General features: G+C 44.1%; 1 protein-coding gene and 1 pseudogene across 2 annotated transcripts in view; both read left to right on the forward strand.

The window, feature by feature from the left end:
* The window catches only part of LOC309564417 (uncharacterized protein), a gene marked incomplete at its 5' end in the record, with an annotated part of 61302 nt that overhangs the window by 34757 nt on the left and 2724 nt on the right, over positions 1-23821 (forward strand). Inside the window, 8 exon segments of the mRNA XM_082269047.1 lie at positions 5636-5676; positions 7170-7262; positions 7637-7711; positions 8044-8185; positions 10822-11102; positions 11265-12252; positions 12421-12584; positions 12586-12590. Of these exon segments, the coding sequence (XP_082125173.1) occupies positions 5636-5676; positions 7170-7262; positions 7637-7711; positions 8044-8185; positions 10822-11102; positions 11265-12252; positions 12421-12584; positions 12586-12590 (1789 nt within the window).
* LOC309562722 overlaps positions 7515-23821 on the forward strand; it is a 169081-nt pseudogene continuing 152774 nt past the window's right edge. Inside the window, exon 1 of the transcript XR_014226225.1 lies at positions 7515-7528. The product of XR_014226225.1 is annotated as an uncharacterized misc_RNA (transcript). The remainder of the gene's footprint in view (positions 7529-23821) is intronic.

Here is a 23821-nt window from a genome sequence, read left to right on the forward strand (position 1 = left end):
ATACGCTTTTTGTGATTTTTTTTTTTTTTTAACCAAACATATGTAGCAGAAAACAAATTGGCCAAAAATGTTAAAAAATTTAGATTTTTACATTTTTTGGGGGGGGATTTCATATAAAAAAATGTGAAAAATATTGTTATTTTTGCAAAATTGTCGCTCTTTTTTTGTTTATAGCGCAAAAAGTAAAAATCGCACAGGTGATCAAATACCACCAAAAGAAAGCTCTGTTTGTAGGAAAAAAGGACGTCAAATTTGTTTAGGTAGAGCGTTGCACGACCGCGCAATTGTCCGTTAAAGTCACGCAGAGCCGAATCGCAAAAAAGGCCCTGGTCAGGAAGGGGGTAAAATCTTGCGGGGCTTAAGTGGTTAAATCTGGTAATAACATGTCAGAAATAGGCTCAGTCCAGAAGTGGATAATAATATGGCTAATGTGAAGGGTCTCTGAGGAAGCATTATACGTACAAATCTGTTCTTCGAAATGCGTTAGCCCTACCAGACCTACCAACCTTATTTCTACACAACCATTGACTAGATGGTTATAGCAAGCCCTTGGAAATGCTGGGGGGGGGGGGTTATCTTGCTATGATGTGGTGGTTTTTATGATGTATACTTTTAATCAATTTGTATCAAATAAAATGTATTGTTTTATGTTTTATGGTGTGCTCATCTGTATTTTGATAACTCTACGTCCTTTAAAGTCCACTTTTATGGGCGGGAGATTTCCCCTTTAGTAAATGGGAGAAGAGGATCTGTGGTGCTCCTGCGACCAAAAGTTGGGCTGTGTAAGTTACAGTGAATACCCGGTGTGGTATAATAGAGTGTGAGCCTACTTGTGTATACACCACACATGTACGCCATATTCCTTCTACTCACAGAATTCTCCTTCATTATTTTAGACACATCAATATACAATGCAAATATTTAAAAAAGGCCCCTAAAAGTCGTGCAATTCTTTTTGTTTACTGCGACTTTGACTGGACTTGAAGCAATGCCTGTGTAGTCAGGGACTACTTTGGAGTCACTGCGACTTAACCACTTTACCACCGGAGGATTTTGCTGTCTTCCGTCCAGGCCACATTTTGCGATTCGGCGCTGTGCGTACCCAAACGAAATTTACGTCCTTTTTTTCCCACAAACAGAGCTTTCTTTTGGTGGTATTTGATCACCTGTGCGATTTTTACTTTTTGCGCTATAAACAAAAAAAGAGCGTTTATTTTGAAAAAATAACAATATTTTTAACATTTTTTTATATGAAATTCCCCCCAAAAAAGATGTAAAAACCAATTTTTTTAAAAAATTTTGGCCAATTTGTTTTCTGCTACCTATGTTTGGTAAAAAAAATCGCAATAAGCGTATTTTGATTGGTTTGCGCAAAAGTTATTGCGTTTACTAACAAAGGGAAAGATTTCTGTCATTTTTGGTGTTTGTTTTTTTTTTTAACGCGTAATGGCGGCGATCTGCGATTTTTTTTTTTTTGTGGGACTGCAACATTGCGGCGGACCGATCGGACCCTTGACTGACATTTTTGACACTTTTGGGGGTACCAGTGACATTACTGCAGTAATCAGTGCTATATATATGCACTGTTACTGTAAAAATGACACTGGCAGGGAAGGGGTTAATTTTATTGGAGAGGGAGGGGTTAATGTATGCCTGGTGCTTACTGACGTGTAGGGGGGGAGGTGACTATGTGAGACAGGGACAGATAGGATGTCCAGCTATGCTGAACACTCCGATCTGTCACTCCCTGTCACTATGGAGATCCGTCCGCTTGTGTTTACACAGGCGGGCGGATCTCCACACTAGATCCCCGGCGATCGGGGCAGAGCAGCGGCGATCGCCGCTGCTCCTCCCCTGGCCCGACTCCCGCTGTGAATGAAAACAGCGGGAGCGAGCCTCCGGCGGCGCGCAAGCGCCGCCCAGAAGGGGGAGTGTCTGACGACGTTAATACTACGTCGTCAGACGATAACGAACCACTCTGCCGCAGTAGTATTACCGCGAGCAGACGTAAAGTGGTTAAAGATGCACAGATATGAACAGGACTCATTGAAAATCATGGAGTACATAATCATGTGCAGTGCCAAGTTGCACAAGTGTGAAAGAGGCCTAAAGGAAAAACACAACAAAACTTAATTTTTCTGTGCGTTTACCAGCAATTTTTTAAGATGGTTACAGGATGTGATGATTCTTATCAGGGATGAGCTCCGGCGTGTTCGAGTTCGCACGTGCCCCGATCCCGCCAGGAAGCCGATACTGCACTCCTCTAATCACAGGAAGTGAGACAATTCCCGATCTGCAGCTGCACAGATAGGGAAATGTCTCACTGTCTGTGATTAGCGGAATGCAGTGTCGACTTCCTGGCGGGATCGGGCACGTGTGAACTCGAACACGCCGGAGCTCATCTCTAATTCTTATTTTTTAAAAAGTTCAGTGTTATCTTATAATAATCATATACTAAAAATAGATGGGAATCCCCTTTGATGACATTACTTAGAAGTTTATCCAATTATACCGAGTAGGACACTGAGAAAGGAGGAGTGTGATTGTACAGACACAGGAAGTGGTGCCACAGCTGGGGAGGAAGGAATATCACTGCAGACAGGAAGTGACATTGAGACAGGAAGTGACATAGGGACAGGAAGTGACATACAGACAGGAAGTGACATTGAGACAGGAAGTGACATACAGACAGGAAGTGACTTAAAGACAGGAGGTGAAGTGGTGTAACGTGAGAATTACCTACCCCGTGAGAAAAACCTACCCTCGTCACTTCCGGCCAGGAACAGCTGAGCAGCGCAGCAGTGCGCATGCTCAGAGCCCCGGATACCTAATAGAACAGCTGAGGAGCTGAGTAATGCGCATGCGCACTAGTATGAAAAGTTCACTGTGTACCGTTAAAGAAATCTACCCACGTGGCGGTTACATAAAACAGCTGGGCTGCAATACGAGTCATCTCCGCTCCTGTCCCTGTCACTTCCCTGATCAGGGCTAGTAAATATATAAGCGGCTCTCGGCTCCGTGATTTATGTTTTCATACACCCGCCGCCGCTTTAATATTTACTTGCCGAGAGCAGGGAAGTGACAGTGACAGGAGCGGAGATTACTCGTATTGCAGAACAGCTGTTTTAATGTAACTGCTGCATTACATACAGTGCTGTGCACCGGAAGTGACGAGGGGTAGGTTTTTCTCGCGGGTAGGTAATTCTCACGGAACAGTGGCATATGAACAGGACGTGATATACAGACAGTAAGTGAGGTAACATATGACCAGGAAGTGATATACAGACAAGAAGTGAAGTAACATATGACCAGGAAGTGATATACAGATAGGAAATGGGGTAACCTATCACCAGGAAGTGAGGTAACATATGACCAGGAAGTGATAGACAGGAAGTAAGGCAGTGACGGCTGGTGTGTTGGGGGTGCAGGAGGAGCCGCCCCCCTATCCATGCGTCCGGCCCCCTAATCTACATGCGGGGCGCTGGACGCATGGAGTTCAATGGGGTTTATTTTTTTTTTCTGAATCACCTGATTAGAGCCAGAGGCTCTAATAGGCTTCAGAAAAGGGCGGACCCGGCACACAGAGCAGTGCGCCCTAGCCCACCCATTTGTGTGAAAATAGCGAACGAAAATTCGCTATTGTCACACGGATCCTCCTCCTGGAAAATCAGGAAGCAGGTTCGAGACCCTCTTCCTGATTGGCCGAAAGGCGAACCCATGCCATAGGCCGAGGAGACGCGGAGGACTGACGAGAAGCCGCCGCAGGTAAGTGTACTGGTCTCTCTGCATTGAAAGGGGGCACAGCACGGTGCTCACTCTGCATTGAAAGGGGGCACGATGATCTCTCTGCTTTGAAGGGGGCACCACACGCTGGACACTCTGCATTGAATGGGGGCACACTGGTCACTCTGCATTGAAAGGGGGCACGCTGGTCACTCTGCATTGAAAGGGGGCACGCTGGTCACTCTGCATTAAAGGGGGCACGCTGGTCACTCTGCTTTAAAGGGGGCACGCTGGTCACTCTGCATTGAAAGGGGACATGCTGGTCACTCTGCATTGAAAGGGGGCATGCTGGACACTCTGCATTGAAAGAGGGCATGGCCCGCTGGTCACTCTGCATTGAAAGGGGGCACGCTGCTCACTCTGCATTGAAAGGGGGCACCCTGGTTACTCTGCATTGAAAGGGGGCACGCTGGTCACTCTGCATTGAAAGGGGGCACGCTGGTCACTCTGCATTGAAAGGGGGCATGGCACGCTGGTCTCTCTGCATTGAAAGGGGCACGCTGGTCACTCTGCATTGCAAGGGGGCATGCTGATCACTCTGCATTGAAAGGTGGCACGCTGGTCTCTCTGCATTGAAAGGGGGCACGCTGGTAACTCTGCATTGAAATGGGGCATGGCACGCTGGTCACTCTGCATTGAAATGGGGCACGCTGGTCACTCTGCATTGAAAGGGGGCACGCTGGTCTCTCTGCATTGAAAGGGGGCACGGGACGCTGGTCACTCTGCATTGAAAGGGGGCACAGCACGCTGATCACTCTGCATTGAAAGGGGGCACGCTGGTCTCTCTGCATTGAAAGGGGGCATGCTGGTCACTCTGCATTGAAATAGGGCATGGCACGTTGGTCACTCTGCATTGAAATGGGGCACGCTGGTCACTCTGCATTGAAATAGGGCACGCTGGTCACTCTGCATTGAAAGGGGGCACGCTGGTCACTCCGCATTGAAAGGGGGCACGCTGGTCTCTCTGCATTGAAAGGGGGCATGGGACGCTGGTCACTCTGCATTGAAAGGGGGCACAGCACGCTGGTCACTCTGCATTGAAAGGGGGCACACTGGTCACTCTGCATTGAAAGAGGGCACGCTGGTCACTCTGCATGAAAGGGGGCACGCTGGTCACTCTGCATTGAAAGGGGGCACGCTGGTCACTCTGCATTGAAAGGGGGCACACGGGTCACTCTGCATTGAAAGGGGGCACGCTGGTCTCTCTGCATTGAAAGGGGGCACGCTGGTCACTATGCATTGAAAGGGGGCACGGCACGCTGGTCATTCTCCATTGAAAGGGGGCACACTGGTCATTCTGCATTGAAAGGGGGCACGCTGGTCATTCTGCATTGAAAGGGGGCACGCTGGTCATTCTGCATTGAAAGGGGGCACACTGGTCACTCTGCATTGAAAGGGGGCACGCTGGTCACTCTGCATTGAAGGGGGCACGCTGGTCACTCTTCATTGAAAGGGGGCACGCTGGTCACTCTGCATTGAAGGGGGCACGATGGTCACTCTTCATTGAAAGGGGGCACGCTGGTCACTCTGCATTGAAGGGGGCACGATGGTCACTCTGTATTGAAAGGGGGCACACTATACCTTGATTACTGAAGGCCCCTTTCACACTTTTGTGACCTCAAATTCACGCAATTTTTTACAGCGTTTTTTGCCACAAAGCAATGCCTATTACATTTTTCTGTTTGCGCCCCCCCCCCCCCAAAAAAAAATTTGAGCACCAGCCGCCACTGAAGTGAGGTAGCGTATAACTAAAGAAATGTGATATCTAAATCTACATTATACTTACGATCAATTGGTTACAATGTCCCATCCCTAATAAACATTAGTACACGGTAACCAAATCCGCTTACAGATAGTTCCCAACTAAGAGGTAATATACAGACAGGAAGTGAGGTAACGTATGACCAGGAAGTGATATGCAGACAGGAAGTGAGGTAACATATGACCAGGAAGTTATATAAGGGTCTTTAAAGGAAGTTCCGGGTCAGAGGTGAGTCAGGAGGAAGTAGAGAGGAGACATTGCTGGAAGTTGCTGCAGAGGAGGTAATAAGATATTATTTTATCTGTAAGCGGATTTGGTTATCGTGTACTAATTTTTAAAGTAAAAAAAAAAAGATATTATTTTATATTTACACCCAGTAACCCCCCCCCCCCCCCCCGTCATGTCCGTCCTTTTTACTCTGTGATGATTTTTATCTCCAACAGATGCTGATACACACATATATCGTGTGTATTATATATTATAAATACAGGAATATTACCTATATATTGTATAGAGCCATATATTCCACTATATGGAAGTATGATGTCACCATAAATAGTACTTCTCACTAACTTATTAATAGCGTGAAAAATAACATAAAATATTTAAAGACGATTGAAAACCGAACTGATAATGATCTTTATTTGTTGTATATTTACATTTTGGATATTATAGCTTTTTTTGGTTTTTAAATCACATGATTACATCAATGGGGATAGAGGAGGACCTGAGTCATGTGACCGATAGGATATTAAAGTAGAATTCTAGTTAAGCCTAAATAGTCTTAAAAATGCCCCATAAAAAAAAAAAGACCTAGTTTATTTTTCCTGGGTAAAACAAATGTGTATAGTTACCTACTTTCAGCCCACTTTGGTCTGGTCTCGTAATTCTGCTTCCATATGTCAGCCAGCAGAAGCTGCAGGGGAGAGGAGGAACTGCGGATAATGGCTGCACCATGGGAGCCTACAGGTGATGTCATGGCTCCCGCTCTCTCTATACCTTTGCTGCTGACCCCAAAGCTGGCTGAAAATAGGTAACTATATATATAGATCTTATTTTACACAGGTTAGGCTTTAGCTGGGATTCTACTTTAAACCTCACCCTGAAGATCGTCTACCTGCTGATTGGGGGATTCTGGGAGGATCACATGACAATAGTGTTTTTTCAATGCAGAGTTTTCCTCCGGTGAAACCTGGTGAAGATATAACCATCACAGTGCCTGCATCCCTTTTCCTGAAACCCAAGAAGATTTTAGAAGTCACCAAGAAGATCATTGATCTGCTGACAGGAGAGGTGAGCGGTGCCGGGAATTCTGGGACATTATCCAGTAACAGACAAGGGATGTGTCTGGATGGTGACTGTATCATTGTGTGTGTCAGGTTCCTATAAGGTGTCAGGATGTCCCTGTCTATTTCTCCATGGAGGAGTGGGAGTATTTAGAAGGACACAAGGATCTCTACAAGGACGTCATGATGGAGAATCAGCCGCCCCTCACATCACCGGGTAAGAGGAGACTTTATTGTAAAGGAGAGAGCAGTACGGAGGATCCACCTAGATCCCCCATCATCTGATAAACACATAGAAACAATGTATTCAGTCAGTGTGTGTGTTTCCTACAGATGGATCCAGTAATGGGAACCCACCAGAGAGATGTCCCCGTCCTCTGTATTCCCAGGATTCCACACAGGAAGATCACACCATCCCTCACCATCATCAGGTAGGTGAATCTAAGCAACTAGAACTCAAATACATTGTACAACTCTACGCTTTTGGGATAATTCTTCTACATCATCTCCTTTTTTTCTTTTACAAATCTGTTCTTTCATCTTTGGGGTTTAGGGTGAAGAACTGAAAGACATCAAAGTTGAGGTTGAAGTGGAAAATGAAGAGAAGGTTGGGTGTCAGCAGTCTATGGAGGAGGGAGGTCCTCTGTATTCCCGGGATTCCACACAGGAAGATCACACCATCCCTCACCATTATCAGGTAGATGGGACTGAGCAATTATAACTCAAAAGTATTCTAAACTATGAGATGATATTTTTCTATGAAATCTCTTGCTCTGTTTATTTTTCTTTCATCTTTGGGTTTTAGGGTGAGAGATTTCCCCCTCCTCTGTGTTCCTGGGATTCCAAACAGAAGGATCACACCATCCCTCACCATGATCAGGTAGGTAGGACTTGGCATCTAGACCTAAATATGTATTGTAAGCCATGAAATTGCGTTATTCTATGTAATCTGTTGCTTTACTTCGACATCTGAAGTGCAGCCTTCGTTATCCACATCCCAAAGCCCGTTTCTAGCTCCTTTTGAGCACCCTACATTTTCATCCCTCATTTTTATTTTTTTAATATAAATTCCTTTCTCTGTGGGTCTTAAGTGTCATCACAGGTCCTCTTCCTCCTTGTGTTCTTCCAACCGAGGGTGCATACTGAATGACGTGTCTTCTATATCTGCCTTGAGTTGACTTTAATAGATGTCTTCCATTAATTTTGGTGTAGGGTGAAGAACAGATTAATATAAAAGCTGAGGTTAAAGAAGAAGAGGTAGAGATGTATGTGGGGGGTGATCAGCCATCCACGGAGGAGGTTGGGATGATTATGAAAAGTGAACAGGAGGACATTTCTCCACCTATCCACACAAGTAAGTAACAGAGACAATGGAAGAAATAAGTCAAAGTCTCATTTTACTTCTGAGTATAAGGATTGTAGTTTAAGAACAAATGTTAGATAATTATTAGATCTTCACATCGTCCTGTAGGCAGGTTCTAAAAGACTAAATATGTGTTTGCCTACTAAAGGGTTAATGTGTGGTGTTGGAAGAGTTAACACTTGGTGCTGTGATGCACCTTCCCCCGCATGTGTCACTTCCTGCTTCTTAACCGGACCGGACCTCAGGGTCTCCCGTGTGTGGGAGGTGATCAGTGAGGACGCTGTAAAGAGGTGAACTGAACTGTGTGGTGGAGATTCCCCTTAGCGGGACCCTGGGATCGGTTCCAAGGAATGGACTTTTGATGCTGTTTACTGGGATGCAACTAAGCTATAAAAAGTTATGAACAACGCCGCACAGCTCTGACAAACCCAGTACATTGTTATTGGAGAGAGAATGTGGAAATGCAATTGCGATTCTGTATATCGCTCATATGTACTTCTATGGAACCTGGATAGAACTGTAAATTTAACTTTATTCACTAAAGAACTTATTGGCTAAGAGTAACTGTGTTACTTTGGAAGAGAAGGGGCTTTACAGTGTACTGGGGAGAACTGGGGAACAGAATTTACAATTTAAGTCTTGATGTCATGGATTGAAGAGTAAATAGAAGCAGGAGCCATTTTGGGACGGAGAGAATGGCGGTGGCCAATGACAGAGGTTTTGTAGGTAAGGGTAGCTTGGCACGTGGCTGGGCCCCTATGTTAGGGCCCAATGCAACACAGGGGCCGTGCCTGGAACCGTGGTGTGCAAGGCTTTGCAAACTAAGTGTGGTGGTTCCCACCTTTGCCATGTGCTGGGTTCTGATCCATGCCAAGCTGGCCATCTCCATCCTTAGGACACTTTTAGTACCTGTAAGTGTGCATGACCTTATTGGTGGTACACTGGAGTTGGCACATCTGGAGTATTGATCTGCTCATGTAATGCTTCTTGTACTATACGCTTCACATGATTGCATAATTTCCATCAGATTCATTACCTTGTGTTCTGGTATAAGTGATTGCAGTCTCCCTACCACCTTTTCTATTTATTCAGTTTTCATGCAGTGCAGAACTTTACAATTTTAACCACTTTACCACCGGAGGAATTTGCTGTCTTACGTCCAGGCCACTTTTTGCGATTCGGCGCTAACGAAATTTCCGTCCTTTTTTTCCCACAGAGCTTACTTCTGGTAGTATTTGATCACCTGTGCAATTTTTACTTTTTGCGCTATAAACAAAGAAAGAGCGACAATTTTGAAAAAATAACAATATTTTTTAATTTTTTTATATGAAATCCCCCCCCCCCCCCAAAAAAAAAAATGTACAAATCAAAATTTTTTTTTAATTTTTGGCCAATTTGTTTTCTGCTACCTATGTTTGGTAAAACAAAATCACAATAAGCGTATTTTGATTGGTTTGCGCAAAAGTTATTGCATTTACTAACTAAGGGAAAGATTTCTGTTGTTTTTTTTTTAACGAGTAATGGCGGCGATCTGCGATTTTTTTTATTTTTTTTTTTTTTTTGCGGGACTGCGACATTGCGGCGGACAGATCAGACCCTTGACCGACATTTTTGACACTTTTGGGGTTACCAGTGACATTACTGCAGTAATCAGTGCTATATATATGCACTGTTACTGTAAAAATGACACTGGCAGGGAAGGGGTTAATTTTATTGGAGAGGGAGGGGTTAATGTATGCCTGGTGCTTACTGACGTGTGGGGGGAGGGGACTGAGTGACACAGGGACAGATCGCAGGTTCAGCTATGATGAATCCTGCAATCTGACCCTGCCTGTCACTTAGGAGATCCGCCCGCTCTGTTTACACAAGCGGGCGGATCTCCAAACTCGATTCCCCGACGATCGGGAAAGAGCAGCGGCGATCGCCGCCGCACCTCCCCTGGCCCGACTCCCGCTATGACTGAAAACAGCGGGAGCGCGCCTCCGGCGGCGCGCGAGCGCCCCCTAGCGGGGGAGGAGTCCAGCGACGTAGGTCTACGTCGCTGGACGGGATCGTGCCACATTGCGGCAGTTGTGTCAATGTGGGCGGTCGTAAAGTGGTTAATATCAAGAATAGTTTTTACAGAGTTGTCATAAATACTGGTCCATCTCCATTCCTCAATATAACGTCATGTTCCCAACAAATGAGGAGGAGATACTGTACACCATATGAAAGGTCCATCTCCATTCCTCAATATAACGTCATGTTCCCAACAAATGAGGAGGAGATACTGTACACCATATGAAAGGTCCATCTCCATTCCTCAATATAACGTCATGTTCCTAGCATATGATGTGACATCTCCATTACTCCCCATAGTCGTCACTAATAAAAAAAACACATTTTACGTAGTGTGTCGTTGTTTTGGGTGTTTTATATCCTTTAATATTATTTATTTTAGTAGCAAACCACTAACGCATTTTAGCTAATAAAGCCTTAGTCAATTATTTATTATTCAGGATTTTGCAGATCATATATGGACTCGGTATGAACACTTTTCTGATTGATTTCAGAAAGGGAGGGGAGGAGGGGCTAAAATTCCAGTTATTTGTGACCAACTGACATTTTTTTACATTTCTTTCCAACAGATGGATGTGAGGTCGGGAAATCCTTGGAGAGACATCTTCTATTATCTGCTGATTGTAAGTCAGAAGATAATGTCATCACACAGGATCCTCCAGGAGGAAATCCAAATACACAAAATATCCATCACAGACCTTCCTATCCGGAGACATCAATGGATCCCTCTGATCAGGGGGAATCTTCTCACCAATCACATACTATGATTGCAAATATCCATTTAGGATCTCACACTGCAGATAGATCAACAGATCCTTCTAATCCCAAGGAATCTTCCTCACCCCATGAAGTTACTCACAATAACAATTTATTATTATGTCTAGGGTGCGGAAAATCTTTCAAGACCAAATCTGAACTTCGTATCCATCTCAGATCTCATACCAGTGTAACTCTTACATGTTCGAAATGCGGGAAAACTTTTACTAATGAAAGCGAATTTCTTACACATCAGAAACTCCACAAGGCTGAGAAACTTCATAAATGTTCAGAGTGCGGGAAATGTTTCACCAAGAAGAGCTTACTTCTAACGCACCAGAGAGTTCAGACAGGCGAGGGACCATTTATATGCACAGAGTGCGGGAAAAGTTTCACTCATAAAAATTGCCTTGATTCACACAAGAGAGTTCACAAGGGTGAGCACTCTTATTCATGTTTGGAGTGCGGGAAATGTTTAAATAATGAAAGAGCCCTTGTTGAACACCGGAGAATTCACACAGGTGAGCATCCCTATTTATGTTCAGAGTGCGGGAAATCTTTCACTCTGAAAAAAATCCTTTTGATGCACCAGAAAACTCACACGGGTGAGCGCCCCTATTCATGCTCAGAGTGCGGGAAATCTTTCACTCTGAAAAAAATCCTTTTGATGCACCAGAAAACTCACACGGGTGAGCGCCCCTATTCATGCTCAGAGTGCGGGAAATCTTTCACTCTGAAAGGAAACCTTTTGAATCACCAGAAAACTCACACAGGTGAGCGTCCCTATTCATGTTCAGAGTGCGGGAAATCTTTCATCACAAAAGATAACCTTATTCAGCACCAGAGAATTCACACGGGTGAGCGCCCTTATTCATGTTCAGAGTGCGGGAAATCTTTCATTGTGAAAGGAAACCTTGTGCAACACCAGGGAGTTCACACTGGTGAGCGCCCTTATTCATGTTCAGAGTGTGGGAAATCTTTCACCAACAAAGGAAAACTTATTCGGCACCAGAGAATTCACAATGGTGAGCGCCCTTTCTCATGTACAGAGTGCGGGAAATCTTTCATTCAGAAAGGAAACCTTGTGCAACACCAGAGAGTTCACACGGGTGTGCGCCCTTTTTCATGTTCGGAGTGTGGGAAATCTTTCACTAACAAAGGAGACCTTGTTAAACATCAAAGAATTCATACAGGCAAGCTTCCTTATTCATGTTCAGAGTGCGGGAAATCTTTCACTCAAAAGAATGTTCTTACAATACACCAGAAACTCCACACCGACGAGTTTTCCTGTTCATATTCAAAGTGCGGGAAATCTTTCCAAAAAAAAGATCATCTTGTTAAACATCAGAAATTTCACACAGGTGAGCGTCCCCATTTATGTCCAGAGTGCGGGAAATCTTTCACTCTTAAAGGAAACCTTGTTAAACATCTTAGAATTCACACAGGGGAGCGTCTTTCTTTTTTATGTTCAGAGTGCGGGAAATCTTTCAGTGCTAAAGCAGGCCTTGTGCGACATCAGAGAATTCACACGGGTGAGCGCCCTTATTCATGTTCGGAGTGCGGGAAATCTTTCATTGCTAAAGTAAACCTTGTGCGACATCAGATAATTCATGCGGGTGAGCTTCCTTAAAGCGGAGTTCCACCCATTTTCACAAGTTCCTCTGATCTCCATGCCCAAATCTCCTAAATAGATATTCTTTTTTTTTTTAAATATATTGAGGCGGCACTTCCGGTCCCGGCCGCCAAGGCGACTCATGATTGGGCGATTTCCATCGGTTTCCTCTATCCCAGGAATCTTCTAAATTCTGTGAAATCTCGTAGTTTTTCGAGACACGAAGTGACGCGATGGGGAGGAGTTAGGCAACATTTTGGAAGAATTGCTATGGCAACCTGTAATCCACAGACTGTGCTGCGAAGCGCCATCACTGCGCAGGCACTATATCGGGAGGTGCATGCTGGGTAGCCAGCTGCACCTAATCCAGGAAATATACGGGAGTGGGCTTCAGATGCCCACAACCTCGATGGCTGCTGCCTGCTTCCGAGATCAAGTATACAACCGCTAAACATATTTAATGAGGGACGGTCAGCAACTGCCTATATCCATGTTTCCTGTGGCGCACCAAAAAGATTTTTGCGGCACACCTGAAAAGATTTAACAATTTTTGTGGGGAAGAACTTTATTTGAATGCTGAGGGCCTCGCCTCGCTCTCTCCTTGCGACGTTGCTAGATTCCAGGCGGCTAGTGCGCCGGACTGCAGTACAGGCCAGCGAAGGATCGGCCTGCCGCCCAGGAATCGGGGCCCCCCCCTTCCCGACACCACTGTATTACCACGACAAACCTGCAATTTTTGTGCGGCACACTAGGGTGCCGCGGCACACAGTTTGAAAAACACTGGCCTATATCTATGTCTAGGGCCTGTATTAAACTTCTCCTTAAGCCTGCTACTCAACCAAATTCTTACAGACCAATATCACTCCTCACTCCTGATGTAACTGTTCGGTGCAAGCGGCTCCGATTGCCGCCTGACACCCGCGATCGCTCCCCGCTGAGAGAAAAGGACGGTCAGCTGTTGTAAACACAGCTGACCGTTCTTCTCCCTGGAATGATCACAGAGCGCCTGTGATCCTTCTATATAGGAACACAGGTCTCTATGGTCATTCCATAAGCCACGCCTCCGGAGTCAGACCGGAGGAGGAGAGGCAGCGATCACCGTCTCTCTTCCCCGATCGTCAGGTAAAGAGTGAGAAAATCCGCCCGCTTGTGTAAACAAAGCAGGCGGATCTTCTCTGTGACAGGCAGGGAAAGATCACAGGATTCAGCATAGCTCAACCTGCAATCTGTGTCTCTGTCACACAACCCCCTCCCCCCACACACGTCAGTAAGCAGGAGGCACAAATTTAACCCATTGATCACCAACAGTGTTAACCCCTTCCCTGCCAGTGTCATTATTACAGTGACAGTGCATATATTTAGCACTGTAGTAATGTCACTGGTCCCGTCCGCCGCAATGTCGCAGTCCCGCTAAAAATCGCAGATCGCCGCCATTACTAGTAAAAAAAAAAAATGACAAATCTTTCCCGTAGTTAGTAACTTTTGCACAAAACAATCAAAATACGCTTATAACGATTTTTTTTTTTTTTTAATCAAAAATATGTAGCAGATAACAAATTCCCTTAAAATGTTAAAAAATTTTGATTTTAAATTTTTTTTTGGGAATGTTATACACCAGAATGTGAAAAACATTGTTTCTTTTTTTTTTTTTTTTCAAAATTGTCGCTCCTTTTTTCAAAAATAAAAAATCGCTCAGGTGATCAAATACCACCAAAATAAAGCTCTATTTGTGGGGGGAAAAAAAGGACATAAATTTAATTTGGGTACAGCGCCACACGACCGTGCAATTTTCAGTTTAAAGTAACGCATTACCGAATCGCAAAATACGGCCTGGTCAGGAAGGGGGTAAAATCTACCGGTCTTAAAGTGGTTAAAAATACGCTCCCGTCGCCGTGAGCTCGTGCGCAAAAGAAAACTTATACAGAAGTCGTGCCCGCAAATGAAAGCGCTATTCAAACCACTCGTGAGGTATTGCCGCGATCGTCAGAGCGAGAGCAATAATTAAAAAAAAAAAAAAGAGCCACTCTGTAATTTTAAACTGGTGATCGTTAAAAAATCTTTAAGCGTCGCCTATGGAGATTTTTATTGTCAGTAGTGTGTCGCCATTCCGCGGGTGTGGAATTTTAAACCGTAACATGTTAGGTATCTATTTACTCGGTGTGACATCATCTTTCACATAAAAAAAAAAAATATACAAAAAAATTGGGTTAACTTTACTGTTTACTGTTTAGTTTTCTTTTTAAATGCAATGAAATTTATTTTTTTCCCAAAAAAATGGCGTTTGAAAGACTGCTGCGCAAATACCGCCTGACTTAAAATATTGCAACCGCCATTTTATTCTCCAAAGTCTTTGCTAAAAAAAATATATATATATATTAGGGATATGTTTTTTTCAGGGCCGATACCGATATTTTGGTCACAACGTATCGATATCGGCCAATATTTTGTACATTTGAAAGTTTTGAAAAATAAAGACAATTTTTGACACAAATCTGGTACTGAATATGTTAATTGTTGTTTAATGCTTAACGGCTGGCTTGGTGGGTGGCTGGCTTGCTGGCACCCTGTGGTGGGTGGCTGGCATCCTGTGGTGGATGGCTGTCTGACTGGCACCCTGTGGTGGATGGATGGCTGGCTGGCACCCTGTAGTAGGTGCGTGGCTGGCTGGTACAGGGCCTATGGGTGGCTGGCTAGTACAGTGCCTGTGGCTGGCTGGCACCCTGTGGTGGGTGGGTGGCTGGAGCAGGAGCTGTGGGTGGCTGACTGGCTGGTACAGTGCCTGTGGCTGGCTGGTACAGGGCTTGTGGATGGCTGGCTGGCACCGGGCTGCTGTAGGTGGGTGTATGGCTGTGATGCACTCCCGCAAGACTAGTCCCGACTCTAGACGAGGCTGTCCAAGGCGAGGGAGGCGGCCTAAGAAGACAGAATGATATCACAAAAATTTCAGCAATATCGGCCAGTTTCGGGGCTGATACCGATATATCGGGAAAAGTGCTTATTGGCCCCTGATATATCGGCCCATATATCCCTAATAAATATAAATATATATATATATATATATATATATATAATATATATAATTTTTGGGGGTTCTAATTAATTTTCTAGCTAAAAATACAGATTTTTAACCTGTTAATAACATGTCAGAAATAGGCTCAGTCCAGAAGTGGATAATAATATGGCTAATGTGAAGGGTCACTGAGGAAGCATTATACATACAAATCTGTTCTGCGAAACGCGTCAGACCTACCAACCGTATTTCTACACAACCATCGACTAGATGGTTATAGCAAGCCCTTTGAAATGCTGGGGGGTATCTTGCTATGATGTGGTGGTTTTTATGATGTATATGTATGTACTACTGTATTTTGATAACTCTACGTCCTTTAAAGTCCACTTTTATGGGCGGGAGATTTCCCCTTTTTCACCCCTGTGTTTGTTCTTCTTCAGTAGTTCCTAACCTCAGTCCTCAGGTACCCTCAACAGTCCATGTTTTGGGGATTTTCCCTCAGAAATAAAATCTGTCATGAATACCGAGTCATTGACATGGATCACAAGCACCTGTACAAGGTGAAGAAAATCCTGAAAACATGACCTGTTGGGGGTTATTGAGGGGTGAGTTTGGGCAGCACTGCTCTACAGTATTGCCCCTCGCTCTTGTCCCACTTAAGAATTCTAGTAAAAGGGAGAAGAGGATCTGGGGTGCTCCTGCGACCAAAAGTTGGGCTGTGTAAATTACAGTGAATACCGGGTGTTGTCAGGATTATTGGGGAGATTAAATAAAAGAAAAATGGAATTATATATATATATAAGCCATGTATATTCAGTTCAATTATCTTGTATAGGGGTGATTGAAAGTTGATATCTTTTTTAAACAAAATGTCTCTTACAAAAAGGTCTTATATTTTTAACAGATATTTCTGTCTTTCTTTGGTCGTAAATAATGAGGCCCTTTTTTACATCTCATCAGATAAGAAATAATGTCGTGCCAGTCCAGATGTTGGTCTGTATTTTACAATGAACAGAAAGTTCAGTATATTTCTTTTCAAAGGTTTATTTAAAAACTAGACATTAAGCCCGTTAAATTAACGGGCGCTAGAATGTATGTATATATGTATGTATATATACGTATATATATGTGTGTGTATATATATATATATATATATATATATATATATATATACAGTATATATATATATATATATATGTGTGTGTGTGTATATATATTAATAAAATGGAAGTGTCTCTGTGTCCGTCCCTGTGTCCGTGGAAATGCGCTACTGCGCATGTGCCGCACGAACAGCCGTTGGGACGCAGAGAGACTTCGGGCGGCCGGCCGGCGCTGGGTGGGCGTGTTAGACAGGAGCGGATCCCCGTCCACTTCACTTCCTCCTCAGAAGAGCGCGGCTCCGGAGGAAGAGGCCTGTCGGATGATGCCTCGAGAGCATTATCCGACATGACAGAGGCATCATCCGACAGGCCTCTTTCTCCAGAGCCGCGGGAGGGAGCCAGCATGCACACAGCGAAAGAAGCAACAACAACAGCAGCAGAAGGTACATCATAGCGAGCAGTCTCTCCGATCTGTCCCGGCTCCTCCGATTACCTCCCCGCCATAAGTTCCAGCAAGTCACCGGAATCCACCAAACTTCCCACACACCTGCGGTAAATCCACACTGACAGCCCCGGGATCTCACCGATCACACACCGCACTCCCAGCGCTGCACTCTGCTACGATACATGCCGACCTCATGAATATTTATAGAGGGACTGGACAGGCCCGCCCCCCCCCCCCGACCAATCCGATTATCCCCCCTGGAGGGAGGGGATCCTCCTCCTGGCCAATCAGGAAGCAGGTCCGAGACCCGCTTCCCGATTGGCAGAAAAGCGAACCCATGCCATTGGCCGAGGAGGAGGCAGGAGGACTTAAGGAGACGCAGGGAACTTAGGAGAAGCCGCCGCTGCAGGTAAGTGCACTGGTATCTCTGCATTGAAAGGGGGCACGCTGGTCTCTCTGCATTGAAAGGGGGCATGCTGGTCTCTCTGCATTGAAGGGGGGCACGGCACGCTGGTCACTCTGCATTGAAAGGGGGCACGCTGGTCACTCTGCATTGAAAGGGGGCATGCTGGTCACTTTGCACTGAAAGGGGGCACGCTGGTCACTTTGCATTGATAGGGGGCACGCTGGTCACTTTGCATTGAAAGGGGGCACGCTAGTCACTCTGCATTGAAAGGGGGCACGCTAGTCACTCTGCATTGAAAGGGGGCACGCTGATCACTCTGCATTGGAGGGAGAACACTGGTCACTCTGCATTGAAGGGGGCACACTTAACCTTGATTTCTGAAGGCCCCTTTCACACTTTTGTGATCTCAAAGTCACGCAATTTTTTTACAGCGTTTTTTTGCCGCAAAGCAATGCCTATTACATTTTTCTGTTTGCATCTCTCCCCCCCCCCCCCCCAAAAAAATGTGAGCACCAGTCGCCACTGAAGTGAGGTAGCGTATAACTAAAGAAATGTGATATCTAAATCTACATTATACTTACGATCAATTGGTTACAATGTCCCATCCCTAATAAACATTAGTACACGGTAACCAAATCCGCTTACAGATAGTTCCCAACTAAGAGGTAATATATAGACAAGAAGTGAGGTAACTTATGACCAGGAAGTGATATGCAGACAGGAAGTGAGGTAACATATGACCAGGAAGTTATATAAGGGTCTTTAAAGGAAGTTCCGGGTCAGAGGTGAGTCAGGAGGAAGTAGAGAGGAGACGTTGCTGGAAGTTGCTGCAGAGGAGGTAATAAGATATTATTTTATCTTCTATCACGACAACTCCCTCAAAACCAGAGAAACACTTATCGAGGAATTTAGCATACCAGCTAATGCCTCCACATCGATAACCAAAATTCTACTTCTATTATCCAAACATCCGTTCCTGAACATTCAAACCAACTCCCAATCATGGGAATTCTTATCTACGGATAAACCAGAAAAAAAAGGCATATCTATACTATACTCTGCCCTTACAGCTGAATCCATGACTCACAAAACACAACATATGATTAAATGGGAATTATCCCTCAAGCAACAATTTACGGTTAGACAATGGCAATACGCGATTAAATCTACCTACAGGTTCTCCCATTGCACCACTCATTGGGAATTTATGACCAAAATTTACAATAGGTGGTACTACACCCCTTATAGATTGGCAAAAATGATACCAACCATCTCTTCCCTTTGCTGACGTGAATGCGGCATGGTTGGTTCCCTTTCTCATATACTATGGGACTGCCCCTCCCTTAAAAGTTACTGGAACTCAGTGTTCCAGTGCCTTGCCTCATGCACTGGAATTTTGAGGAAACCTTCAATAGAACTAGCCGTTCTAAACCTAAACTTAGACACATACCCCCATATGTACAGGCAGATCACAGTCCATGTGCTACTTGCTTCTAGAAATCTGATCCTTTGAAATTGGAAATCAAAACGTGTCCCAAATTTATCTGAAGTTATTCAATTAGTAAATGAAAACTACTTACTTGAAAAAGCATTATCTGTTAATAACCTAACATATAGTAAATTCCAAAAAGCTTGAGACGCCTGGCCTTATCTCACCTCGGATAATAGACTGTCCTGAGTCTTTCTGATCCAGATAGTTGGGACGGGACCTCCTCTGTCCTGGAGACATAGATCCCTGCGGGTTCCGGACGGAGGGGTCCTGTCACGACTTCGGATCCATATGTACTGTCGTTATCTTATGTCGCACAAATAATCTCTATATTCTAGACTGGATCTGTTTATACTACTGTTTTATTGCTAATTTTCATCTACTGTTGTCCTCCATGTTGGAGTATTGTTAACTCTGTAAAAATTCAATAAAAACTTATTGAGTGAAAAAAAAAAAAAGATATTATTTTATCTGTAAGTGGATTTGGTTATCGTGTACTAATGTTTAAAGTAAAAAAAAAAAAAGATATTATTTTATATTTACACCCAGTAAAACCCCCCGTCCCCCCCCCCCCCCCGTCCCCGTCCGTCTTTTTTACTCTGTGATGATTTTTATCTCCAACAGTTGCTACAGGAATATTACCTATATATTGTATAGAGCCATATATTCCGCTATATGGAAGTATGATGTCACCATAAATAGAACTTCTCACTAACTTATAAATAACGTGAAAAATAACATAAAATATTTAAAGACAATTGAAAACCAAACTGATAATGATCTTTATTTGTTGTATATTTACATTTTGGATATTATAGCTTTTTTTGGTTTTTAAATCACATGATTACATCAATGGGGTTAGAGGAGGACCTGAGTCATGTGACTGAGAGGATATTAAAGTAGAATTCTAGTTCAGCCTAAATAGTCTTAAAAATGCCCCCCCCCCCAAAAAAAAGGCCTATCTTATTTTTCCTGGGTAAAACAAATGTGTATAGTTACCTACTTTCAGCCCACTTTGGTCTGGTCTCGTAATTCTGCTTCCATATGTCAGCCAGCAGAAGCTGCAGGGGAGAGGAGGAACTGCGGATAATGGCTGCACCATGGGAGCCTACAGGTGATGTCATGGCTCCCGCTCTCTCTATATCTTTGCTGCTGACCCCAGAGCTGGCTGAAAATAGGTAACTATATATATATAGATCTTATTTTACACAGGTTAGGCTTTAGCTGGGATTCTACTTTAAACATAACCCTGAAGATCCTCTACCTGCTGATTGGGGTGTTAAGGAGGATTCTGGGAGGATCACATGAAAATAATGTTGTTTCAATGCAGAGTTTTCCTCCGGTGAAACCTGGTGACGATATAACCATCACAGTGCCTGCATCCCATTTCCTGAAACCCAAGAAGATTCTAGAAGTCACCAAGAAGATCATTGATCTGCTGACAGGAGAGGTGAGCGGTTCCGGGAATTCTGGGACCTTATCCAGTAACAGACAAGGGATGTGTCTGGATGGTGACTGTATCATTGTGTGTGTCAGGTTCCTATAAGGTGTCAGGATTTCCCTTTTTTTCTATGGAGGAGTGGGAGTATTTAGAAGGACACAAGAATCTCTACAAGGACTTCATGATGGAGAATCAGCCGCCCCTCACATCACCTGGTAAGAGGAGACTTTATTGTAAAGGAGAGAGCAGTACGGAGGGTCCACCTAGATCCCCCATCATCTGAGAAACACATAGAAACAATGTATTCAGTCAGTGTGTGTGTTTCCTACAGATGGATCCAGTAATGGGAACCCACCAGAGAGATGTCCCCGTTCTCTGTATTCCCGGGATTCCACACAGGAAGGTCACACCATCCCTCACCATCATCAGGTAGGTGAATCTAAGCAACTAGAACTCAAATACATTGTACAACTTTTCTTTTACAAATCTGTTCTTTCATCTTTGGGGTTTAGAGTGAAGAACTGAAAGACATCAAAGTTGAGGTTGAAGTGGAAAATGAAGAGAAGGTTGGGGATCAGCAGTCTTTGGAGGAGGGAGGTCCTCTGTATTCCCGGGATTCCACACAGGAAGATCACACCACCCCCCACCATCATCAGGTAGATGGGACTGAGCAATTATAACTCAAAAGTATTCTAAACTATGAGATGATATTTTTCTATGAAATCTCTTGCTCTGTTTATTTTTCTTTCATCTTTGGGGTTTAGGGTGAGAGATTTCCCCCTCCTCTGTGTTCCTGGGATTCCAAACAGAAGGATCACACCATCTCTCACCATGATCAGGTAGGTAGGACTGGGCATCTAGACCTAAATATGTCTTGTAAGCCATGAAATTGCGTTATTCTATGTTATCTGTTGCTTTACTTCGACATCTGAAGTGCAGCCTTCGTTATCCACATCCCAAAGCCCGTTTCTCGCTCCTTTTGAGCACCCTACATTTTCATCCCTCATTTTTTTAATATAAATTCCTTTCTCTGTGGGTCTTAAGTGTCATCACAGGTCCTCTTCCTCCTTGTGTTCTTCCAACCGAGGGTGCATACTGAATGACGTGTCATTTGTGTCTTCTATATCTGCCTTGAGTTGACTTTAATAGATGTCTTCCATTCATTTTGGTTTAGGGTGAAGAACCGATTGATATAAAAACTGAGGTTAAAGAAGAAGAAGTAGAGACGTATGTGGGGGGTGATCAGCCGTCCACGGAGGAGGTTGGGATGATTATGAAAAGTGAACAGGAGGACATTTCTCCACCTATCCACACAAGTAAGTAACAGAGACAATGGAAGAAATAAGTCAAAGTCTCATTTTACTTCTGAGTATGAGGATTGTAGTTTAAGAACAAATGTTAGATAATTATTAGATCTTCACATCGTCCTGTAGGCAGGTTCTAAAAGGTTAAATATGTGTTTGCCTACTAAAGAGTTAATGTGTGGTGTTGCAAGAGTTAACACTTGGTGCTGTAATGCACCTTCCCCCGCATGTGTCACTTCCTGCTTCTTAACCAGACCGGACCTCGGGGTGTCTCCGTGTGTGGGAGGTGATCGGTGAGGTCGCTGTAAAGAGGTGAACTGAACTGTGTGGTGGAGTTTCCCCTTAGCGGGACCCCGGGATGGGTTCCAAGGACTGGACTTTTGATGCTGTTTACTGGGATGCAACTAAGCTATAAAAGGTTATGAACAACGCCGCACAGCCAAACCCAGTACATTGTTATTGGAGAGAGAATGTGGAAATGCAATTATGATTCTGTATATCGCTCATATGTACTTCTATGGAACCTGGATAGAACTGTAAATATAACTTTATTCACTAAAGAACGTATTGGCTAAGAGTAACTGTGTTACTTTGGAAGAGAAGGTGCTTTACAGTGTACTGGGGAGAACTGGGGAACAGAATGTACCATTTAAGTCTTGAAGTCATGGTGTGAAGCGTAAATAGAAGCAGCAGCCATTTTGGGACGGAGAGAATGGTGGTAGCCAATGACAGAGGTTTTGTAGGTAAGGGTAGCTTGGCACGTGGCTGGGCCCCTATGTTAGGGCCCACTGCAACACAGGGGCCGTGCCTGGAACCGTGGTGTGCAAGGCTTTGCAAACTAAGTGTGGTGGTTCCCACCTTTTGCCATGTGCTGGGTTCTGATCCATGCCAAGCTGGCCATCTCCATCCTTTGGACACTTTTAGTACCTGTAAGTGTGCATGACCTTATTGGTGGTGCACTGGACTTGGCACATCTGGAGTATTGATTTGCTCATGTAATTTTTCAATGAACACATGCTTCTTGTACTATACGCTTCATATGATTGCATATTTTACAACAGATTCATTACCTTGTGTTCTGGTATAAGTGAGTGCAGTCTCCCTACCACCTTTTCCATTTATTCAATTTTCATGCAGTGCAGAACTTTACAATTTTAATATCATGAATAGTTTATACAGAGTTGTCACAAATACTGGTCCATCTCCATTCATCAATATAATGTCATGTTCCCGACAAATGAGGGGGAGATACTGTACACCATATGAAAGGTCCATCTTCATTCATCAATATAACGTCATGTTCCCGACAAATGAGGGGGCGATACTGTACACCATATGAAAGGTCCATCTCCATTCCTCAATATAACGTCTTGTTCCCAACAAATGAGGAGATACTGTAGACCATATGAAAGGTCCATCTCCATTCCTCAATATAACGTCATGTTCCCAACAAATGAGGGGGAGATACTGTACACCATATGAAAGGTCCATCTTCATTCATCAATATAACGTCATGTTCCCGACAAATGAGGGGGCGATACTGTACACCATATGAAAGGTCCATCTTCATTCATCAATATAACGTCATGTTCCCGACAAATGAGGGGGCGATACTGTACACCATATGAAAGGTCCATCTCCATTCCTCAATATAACGTCATGTTCCCAACAAATGAGGAGATACTGTAGACCATATGAAAGGTCCATCTCCATTCCTCAATATAACGTCATGTTCCCGACAAATGAGGGGGAGATACTGTACACCATATGAAAGGTCCATCTTCATTCATCAATATAACGTCATGTTCCCGACAAATGAGGGGGCGATACTGTACACCATATGAAAGGTCCATCTCCATTCCTCAATATAACGTCATGTTCCCAACAAATGAGGAGATACTGTAGACCATATGAAAGGTCCATCTCCATTCCTCAATATAACGTCATGTTCCTGACAAATGAGGAGGAGATACTGTACAACATATGAAAGGTCCATCTCCATTACT

The sequence above is a fragment of the Pelophylax lessonae genome (assembly GCF_965119305.1).
Source record: "Pelophylax lessonae genome assembly, chromosome: 9".
NCBI classification, from domain to species: Eukaryota; Metazoa; Chordata; class Amphibia; order Anura; family Ranidae; genus Pelophylax; species Pelophylax lessonae.